This window comes from Mytilus trossulus, chromosome 8 (genome assembly GCF_036588685.1).
Source record: "Mytilus trossulus isolate FHL-02 chromosome 8, PNRI_Mtr1.1.1.hap1, whole genome shotgun sequence".
Lineage (NCBI taxonomy): Eukaryota > Metazoa > Mollusca > Bivalvia > Mytilida > Mytilidae > Mytilus > Mytilus trossulus.
Genome location: NC_086380.1, coordinates 61932736 through 61942928, shown reverse-complemented (window position 1 = coordinate 61942928; position 10193 = coordinate 61932736). Strand labels below are relative to the sequence as shown.

Sequence of the window (10193 nt, the reverse complement as noted above, 5' to 3'; positions counted from 1 at the left end):
CAACGACTGACTACTCTCGATGCTAGAAACCAATCCAACGCTTTATAATATCTGAATAATAATACTTAAACCTTTTTGTTTTATAAGAATGCAATGATTTCTTTTTTTGAATGAAAATCATTAATTGACTCAGTCTTTTTCCATCAGGATGAGTACGTATTCAGAATATTGGGCACATCTAAGAAATAAAAATCTTTTGCAGTGATTAAAAATAGCTTTGTTTCTAATTCTTATAATAATTCTAAAATAACTTGTTTGAAACGGTTTTTCATAAGTTATTGGTATAAAATCTTTATAATACATTTGAAAGATGCGAATAGTTTGAGGATCAACTTGTGAAAACGTTTTTTCATTTTTTTAAATTAATGTTTATTTTATTTTGATTCGTTTACTTTTGGAGTGTCAGGGAGTGTCACACTTGCATATTTCATTTTCCTGCTGAATATAATTCACCGAAATATGCAATAATAAAATTATCATTATATTATTCTTTTGGAGAATTGTTTGTAAATTCAGTGGATTTAAGAATCGGGATAAATAACATTTTTGTCACTTTTTAGGTTTGAGATAGAAAAAAATCCACACTTAAATATAAACGATAATCATACTTTTACAAATATATATTTTTGAATTTCAATTTTATCTGCATGTTTCTCTCAAACAAACGTAAACAAAATGCTGAATGATTGATAATGAAGTGTTTAGTTTTTGTACTTGAAATCATCGTATTTTTCGCGGCGATTTTTTATTCAAATGAAATGAAACTAATATTTCGAAATTTGTATAAGTTCAATATGTGAAAAGTGAAATCACAAAAATATTGAACTTAGAGGAAAATCAATTCGGAAAGTCCATAATCGACATACCGTAATACTCTAATCCGTCAGAAAAGTTATTGACCTACCGAATTAGACTATTTACCGGATTTGTAATCACATAAGCAACATGACGGGTGCCGCATGTGGAGCAGGATCTGCTTACCCTTCCGGAGCACCTGAGATCACCCCTAGTTTTTGGTGGGGTTCGTGTTGTTTATTCTTTAGTTTTCTTTGTTGTGTCATGTGTACTATTGTTTTTTCTGTTTGTCTTTTTCATTTTTAGCCATGGCATTGTCAGTTTGATTTAGATTTACGAGTTTGACTGTCCCTTTGGTATTTTTCGTCCCTCTTTTATTCCGTCCGATCTCTTGGAGCGTTCAACGATTTTCGCTATAAATCAAGGCAACAGTAGTATATAGAGAGAGCCGTGGTGTAGTGGTTAGTGCATCGGACTACAAACACAAAGTTTCCTGGTTCGATTCCCGTTTGGGATGAAAATTTCAGGAAATCAATTTTCGGCTCTCCCTCAACACCATTTGCGAGTATGGTCTTGAGGAAACGATGATAGTCCGTCGGAAGGGGACGATAAATGGCTGACCCGTGTTAAGAGAGAGCCATATCTCTTGCACGTTAAAGACACCTTTGTAGATTTCGAAAAAGAGTAGGCTAATGCCGCTACAAGGCAGTACTCGCACCCGCAAAGTGGAAAAGGATTAATATAAGTTGCAAAACTTGTTTCCCAATCCACTCTAAATAAATATGTTTAAACTAACAGTAGTATACCACTGTTCGGAATTTATAGTCGATTGAGGAAAAAACAAACTTAAACTGAGGGAAACGTAACAAATATAAAAGAACTACGACACAACAGAAGTACAACACAGAAACGAACTATAGTATAAATAAAGGCAACAGTAGTATACTGCTGTTCAAAATTCATAAATCGATGGAGAAAAAATAAATCCGGGTTCCAAACGAAAACTGAGGGAAACAAATATAAGAGAACTACGACACATGAGAGACACAACACCGAAATGTAACACACACAGAACGGAACTATAATGTGCAACGGCCATTTGCCTGACTTGGTACAGGGTATTTAATGTAAAAAATGGTGGGTTGAACCTGCTTTTGTAGCATGCCAAACCTCCCGCTTTTATTGCAGTGTTAATTATAACACCAAAATGACAACATGACACGACAGGGTTACAATAAATAAAAAGATAAATGGGAGAAAATATAGGACAGAGAAACAAACGAATAAAAGCCATCAAAAGGTAACAGGTTATATAATGTTTTTTTTATACGCCAGACGTGCGCTACAATATAACAATGGCCGTTTTCTTGACTTGGTACAGCACTATAAGTCTAACAAATCAGTGACGGAAGTTTGACGCTTACTTGACTGATAAGTGATCGATCGACACCGCTGACTGGTCCCCAAAATAGTAATGCATAAGGTTGAAAGTTCAAATATTCAGGAAAAAGTATTATCTCTGTCAATTTACTTTTGATTCGGTTGTAAACTCCTCTTTTGACATTAGACTAGGAACATTTTGAAGACTATCTTCCAGTTCAAGGTCTGTGACATTTTCTATTTCAAGTATTTCGACACATAAATTGCAGTTAACTTTGATATCTAATTTTCCAGATGTAATGTTAAGCTCTTGATAGTCTTTCTTAATAATGTCTTCTAGATGGTTTGCATTTTGTGTAATTTTTTTTAAAATCGGCGATTTCATTTGCAAAACTTAGAAAATGTCCAAGTTCATGCTCATCCACTGCACACTTGCATTCGTTGCACTGATCGGTTAGTTCATGTTCATGCGAAGATAGGCATCTAAACTTCTTGCATGTACGTTTTAGCTGATTTTCCAGTCCGCAAGGCTTGTGACATATTTGGTGATTGGGAATGCAATACAGGCATTTTATACCGTTTTCAACATGTTCTGGTTGTAGAATAAAGTAATGTTCATACTTATCATATCTGCATTCCGATGGTAAAGATTGTTTTGAAGTCTTATCTTGAGACTTCACTTTAAAGTCGAACAGTAGTTTCTTGTTTCTCCACATTTGTATATCTTTAATTTTTGTCTCTATCTTCGTTTCGTATTTAATAGCGTTTTCTGTAGCTATTTCAAATTCCCTAACATCCCTCTCGATTTTTTTCTGTAGCAAGTGTACTTTCAATGCATGTTCAAAAGGTTGCGTAGTCGATCTTTTAAGTTCCTCGAAAACCGTTTCAAAAGAACTGTTTCGACTTTGACATACCTCAATTTGTCGCAGACATGTAGAAAGATTTAAACAATCTACATTCGAATGATCTTTTAGACATGGGATTGGACATCTACCTTTTCTATCATAAACATGATTCGTATCGTCAACAAATGTGTTAAAGACGTTCACATATCGTGCCAGAGTTTGCCCACATGTTAAAGGGAATGCATCTTTGAAGACAAAACAGATTGAGTTCAAAGAACTTTCAAACATTTCATTTTGATCAAGATCTAAAGAAAGTTTCTCAATGTCCTCAATTTCAATATTGGAAGGCACGCATATCATGTTTACCGTGTTAGGAACCCGGCATTCTTCTGCTTGAAAAACCTTTAAAAAAGTAACGGCTCTTTTTCTATCAGTACCCTGCAATGAAAATTAAATACCTCGTTTAACAATCTTACTGTACAGTCTTTAAAGAATCAATAATGCATTTTAAAACCAGATATTTTTCCATCATTAAGTAACGAATCAAATGTGTAATGTATTTAAACTCTCATAGTTTATAATTATCAACACCAGTAACATTTTCACGAAATTATTAATTAAGATTATGTTAGCATGTTAAATTTGATATCAAGCTCTGCTTTTACTTAAAATATCTAAGAAAAGAAAAACTGTGATTTAAAAATATTAATAATTATACGTCGTATTCTAGTTGTCGTAGAGTATATGGATTAGGTTGAAACTTTGGTATAAGCGTATTCTATCAAAATACACGTTTTCTTGAGGTTTGTTTGTAGCAGTCGTTTTCTTTAAACCATGAAGGTAATAATTTCAACAGTTAACGAATAACCAAATCCCACGTGTTCTTGAAATCAATATCAATGTAAAATAAAATATATATAAACGTTTGCATGTTCACATCATTGTGAAATAATCGCCAAGAACCTTTGATTTCGTGAATGATTAACAGCATAAAGACACAAATGTCGACGATCGAAAAAAAGCATTGGATGGAGAGTTGTCTCATTGGCACTCACACCACATCTTTCTATACTAAATAATTGAAAGATGAACAACAAACAAACGCAAGCCTTCAAAACACCATGTGATAAAGATACAAATACAAGTCAGAACTGTAGCATAACAGCGCAACTTAAAGGCGACTTCTTAAAATCGGTTAAAAGAACTATAATCATTCAGACCTTTTTTTGTGGTAGTGATACCCAAGTTCAATATATTTGCCTCGATTCAAATTTCGAATTCAATAAAGACTTAGAGTGACCTTTTATCTGTAGTGTTCTCCTCATGCAACGGAACAAATAAAGATATGCTTTTGGTTTAATAACACACTGTTGGTGGACATTGGATACTCTGAGTATCGCATACAAGTAGCCAATGTTTAAACAAAGACCACGAAAAGTTATCATAACAAAGGCACGAAAGATAACAGATGAACATTCACCTCAAGAGACCAACACCAAACAGACAATGCCATTGCCAAAATTGAAAAAAACAGACAAATTATAGCACACAAAACACAACATAGAAAGTTGAACAAGAACAAAGACTCTGAGGCACTGGATCAAATTTGTCCATACTGATGTGTTATAATTATGTTTAAGTTCCTATTCAAATCAGCAATTTAAAGATTGATGTACTGCATCATTTTTGCTTAGAGTGTTTGTTATGTTAATCATTTAGACACTATATTTGCACTTGATCAGGATGTTTCTATTGATGAAAATTATTCAAGTTGTTAGATTAAAAAAACATGTAATTGTATCTTGTCGATTATTTTCAAAAACTATGATCATATTCATTACCTTTCTATGTTATATAGTACTTTAGCACACAATGAGTCAGTTGATAGGGGGAAAATATCTCACCTGATCTTTTATTTGGTTTTTGGTAGTTTCCTGTTCTACTGAAAATCTAAAGTCATCGTCAGGTGATATACCATAAATAAAGTTGATTATACCATCTATTACAGCATTTGTACTCTTCACATTTGGTCCACAGATAAACATCGTTTTATCCCCGGTATTTACATTTGTCATTGATGTGCCTGTAATACAAGTAAAACAAATGACGAAACCTTATTAAACATAAAACAGGTCTGTCCTCATTTAGATTAGGGTATGTTGTTTCAATTGTGTGTGTTCCCACCTTGTTTTTACTTATTTGATGGACGACATCAAATCTAAATATTATTGTTGTATTTGTTCACAGACATTTGATGAATATAACTAATAATAAATCGAAATATTATCTATGATATAGAGACGTAACCTTGAGATAATTTACATTTAATTTTAAACTCGATACTTTATTAGAAAAAGAATAATAATATAGATTCGCTTTGAATTGTTCTCACCAAAGACTACTGTAGTTATATTGAAGAATGTTCCCTCTTGATATGATACAGAAGGATGGAAAGCTGTCACTGATCTCTTGTTGATTCCAACATACTCATCTTCTATTTCTGGTGTATCTGCCGTTGAGGTTGTTATGAAAATTGACGGTTCTTTGAGAGGTCTCAAGTCTTGATCAGAACCATTATGTTCAATCTTTAATTCATAGTCAGTACTTGGTTTTAAATCTGTTACCATATCCGGGTGGCTAAATTATTAAGAATATATACTGACAGACTTTAGATACGCAACACTATGTTACTTTTGCTTATTCCCATTTTCAGATATGCAATTTTTGTAAAACTAATGTATGTGTAAAAAAAATTCTGTTCGAAAAAGTTTAATGTTTAAAACATGTGGTATGCACTGAAACCCTTGTTTAGTCCTAACCAATGGATGTTTTACCATCCAATGCAATGTCTGACTGTAATCAACGCCAGCATGATTGTCTCAAAAGTCAACCAATTCTGTGAGGCAGTTTTGAATTCTGTTTTGTTCCTTTTGATTTGTATCTGTCCCATCCTTTACAGTTTTTGTTGGCAATTACGCGTTTTAAAATTAGGGTTTTAAAAGTGTTTTAGATGTCAACCCATTGAAATTTCAGTATATGGGAAGTTGACGTTGCGACATTAAACAGGTTCCGCAAATGACGTTGCACAATAAAATGTTTTTGACGTGGCATGGTCACAACATATCGATCGATCTGGTCATAAATGCTCATTAACAAATCCAGTCTGCCTGTGTAACCGTTGTTATAAAGAAAAAGACGAATTTCTGACGTGAAATTGCCTAAAAACAGCTCGTTCACGTATTTCTGGCTGTAATATTCTTATAGACTCATTCAGAATGAATTTGTTTACTCAGTCACGGATATACGAAGAAGTATTGTAATTTTTAATGATACAAGTGTGGGTATTGCTTGAAAGTATGGGTTAACGAAGAAGAAAAAAAAACGTTTTTGATTTCCATATGTCGCTAAAAACATCTTGCTATTTAGAAAAGAAATCGGTATGTTCAAAAACCTCAGGTAAGTCAGGTATCAAATTGATCTAATCATTAAAAAGAAGTATGCTTTCAAGCATAGTTGTGTGATGAGGATCAATCATGATTTGGTAATACCCAATGTGTGTTGCGTTTCCTAAGTCATTCAGTATAGAACAATGAACAAATTAACTAGAATTAAGTTGGCATTATCATACAATTTCAATATAATCACTTAACCCTAATTATTCATTTCAAATTCCTCCCAGAAACTCCTTCATACAGTTGGGATCAGCTCTAAACTCTCTTAAGAACTATCAGAATAAATTGTCATAAAATTTGTTGAAAATGTGTTTTATTGTTGACCTCTCAGATTCAGAAATAGGGTAAAATGTAATAATCTGTTCTAGGTTAGAAACATGTTAAAATTACTGTCCAAATTCTTTTCTACGGTAGAACATTTCTAAACGACCGTTTATCAATGTATTGTATAAATCCTATCATACAACCTTTCGTCGGTCTTTTCACCAATTGTTTCCGTCCGTGTCCATAGTTCAAGTACTTTGTGAAGAAATAGTGTAGCCAAACCAAACAATGTTATTGATACTGATATCTCCTACAATAAATTAAAAAAAAAAAAACTTAAACTAATGATAAAGTACATTGTTATCAAAGGTACCAGACTTATAATTTGCTACGCCGGACTAGATATTCGTCTCCATAAGACTAATCAGTTACGCTCAGATCAAATAGTTAGAAAGCAAAACAAGCATTAGGTTAAAGAGCATTGAGGACTCAAAATTTCAAACATTTTTGCCAAATATGGCTAGGTATTCTTTGCCTGGGATAAGGCAATCCTAAGTATTTCGAATAATTCATACTTCTGCAATCAGCAGATTTATAAAAAAAAATGATCATATATTTAAGGTAAGTGGCTTCTTATTTTAAACGTCAGACATTCATCAAAATAATCAAAATATCCATCATTTAAAATAGAGATACTTTAGACTTATATGAAAAAATGCATGTCCACATGAACTGTTTAATGTTGGTACAAAAACCCCTTAACAATCGCAATTGAACCTATTGGCAGTAAAATTGTCACATTTCTTTGAATCAAGTCTTTTAATGACATATATAATGTATATATACATTCTAGACATCATTTATACAGGAGCCTGTTAGCTGTTAGTAACGTGTCGTAAATAAATTCAGACGAGAAAACAAACAGCCTATCTAAGTTTTTAATTGTTTTTCATTTTGTAGGAAATCTTTATTTTATCTAACTATACGATATTGTCTTTTGTTAACGTTCAAGTATGATTGCAGATACATTGTATGTGGTGTTCCATGGATGGAATGATTTACATGCACAAAAATAAATAAGATAAGTACAGCACGAACACATGAACTAGCGAGGCAATACTTAATTATTTGCTAAAGAATGCTCGCAATTACTTATCATTTAGAAGAAATATTCGTAACCTGCTTTAGAATAATCAAGATATTGACTATTGTATAGAAGGTTAGTATTCTGAAATATTACTTAAAGCAATTGACAATATTCTATCCATCCCCTTAAATAAAAACACAAAAACTACAAGTTATCCTTCAAACAAAAAACCACCAATCGATCATATAAAATTGAAGATGGAAATGGGGAGTATGTCGAAGAAACAACAACGGGGACAAGGAGCAGATAACAGCCGAATGCCACAATAGGTCTTCAATAAGAAAATACCTCACCTGGAGGTGGACCTCAACTGATTACTAAATAAAAATATATACCAAAATCAAACTGCTTACACAAATTATAACTTTTCCCCAATCCACCACCAAAAAGAAAGATTTTAAAAAGAAATTATGTTCTAAAAACGCCTTCTGAATTTGTAACGTATTAGAATCGAATTGTTACCTAAAAAATACTTATTCAGTTACCTACCTTCACTTTTGTTGAATCCATACCTGTATTCGTAAAGGTAGCAGCATAAAATAAGATTTGATCAGATTTCGTACACAGCTTTTGCACGGACAAATAATTTGTTATTATGATCTGTTATTTAAATGAAAAATTAACCTATTTTTAAACCAGTCATTTAATTGGAGTGATTTATTTTTAACCAAATATGGAAATTTAAAAAGACCATTTCTCGGAATTGATTAATAGCATATAGATTACCAAAAAATAACAAAAGAAATTGATATTGATAAGCTTCTACATATTAAACATATGAGGTCAAGTACTGTGAAATTTGTTAGTGTGCCCAAATCAAGGACAAAAACGAAAATATCACAAAATAAGCATAAAATCTTTACAATTTATTGTATACTGACTGACTTTAGAAACGCAACACTCATTTTGTAGATTTATTTTACCAAATCATGTTCGATCCTCATACAACTACTATTCATGCTTATTATACTTCTTTCTCTTTCGAAAAAATCAACATCTGACTTACCTGTGGTTATTGAACATACCGGATTGTTGAGATCGTACTAGTTTCAGAAAGCGAAATTTCGAACCAATAACATATTTATTCATTTTTTTTCTTTTAATCCTTGGCCACACTTAAATCGGTAAAACATGTTGCATCTCCATATTGAAAAGACTGAGGAATAAAAAACTGAATCAACCCATTTGAATAATGCAAACAGGAAAACGTGAACGTAAAGCAACCAGACAATTTGATGTCAGAAACTCGTCTTACTTTCCTTTCGACAATAATGCCAGTTGACTGGATTTGTTGAAGACCATCAGTGACCAGATCAACATGTAGTGACAATGCAACGTCAATAGAATTTGATTACGGAACGTCATTTACGAGACAGATCTACGGCCTCAACGTCAATTGCTAATCAAATTGCTGAATGCCATTTTGCACAGATTTATACCATAAATATTTCCATTTAACTGAAATGCCAAAGAATTGACTGCAGAAAAAAATTTAAAGCCTGAAAGTATGAACCACATTATTGCCAAAACCCGTTGGAAGGGGTGGAACAACGGCAAAATCAGAAGGTGCAAAACAGAACCCAAAACGTGCTGAACAGAATTTGTTGACCTTTCTGACAATCATACTGGCGTTTGTTACAGGCAGTCATTGCTTTTGACGGTGACACCTTCGTGTGAAAGGGGAAAACCAGGGTTTCAGTGTATACCACAATATTTGAACAATTAAAATGACGTAATCAATTCAACCTTCGAACTGGTATTCATTTTTTAAACGTTGAAGTAATGAAACTTTCTGTTCGTAGGTTTGTTTACTAATAAATGCATATTTCAAAATGAGAATTAAAAAGAGCAATCTAGTGTTGCGTTTCTAAAGTCGGTCAGTATATGAGTAATTTTACCAGATTCATTTCCATGTTATCGTAAAAAAAAAGTTACAAATCAGTATCATTTCAGTTATATCAATAATTTGCTTTAGAGTAAATGTCAGTACTTCGGATATTTTGGAATATTTGGCTCTAAGCGTTACTGATGAAGATAAATACAGAAAGAGCTTCCGAACCATGAAGTTTTGTTTTCATTTTCCCGCTACACATTTAGAAAATAGTTTATCAAAGTAGACTTTTTCACTTTCGATATCATAGCATTTAACAAAACATCATTGACTTTAACAAATAGAGGAGAAAAATGCCTATCCACAATGTCAATGTATGGGTCTCCCACACAGCGAGAAAATCCCACAACCGGAGGCGGGCTTCGGCTGGCCCCTAAACAAATATGTGTACAAGTTCAGCGAAAATGGACGTTAATCTA

At 32.8% G+C, this 10193-nt stretch overlaps 1 protein-coding gene across 1 annotated transcript; it reads right to left on the bottom strand.

Moving 5' to 3' along the window:
• Positions 1-2091: 2091 nt before the first annotated feature.
• On the bottom strand, positions 2092-8474 carry LOC134682021 (uncharacterized). Its single transcript, XM_063541628.1, has 5 exons — positions 8373-8474; positions 6940-7046; positions 5413-5657; positions 4925-5103; positions 2092-3458 (listed from the first exon to the last, which is right to left on the bottom strand). The coding sequence occupies exons 1-5, from the start codon at positions 8391-8393 to the stop codon at positions 2499-2501; spliced, it is 1512 nt and encodes a 503-aa protein (XP_063397698.1). The 5' UTR covers positions 8394-8474; the 3' UTR covers positions 2092-2498.
• Between the last annotated feature and the right edge of the window lie 1719 nt (positions 8475-10193).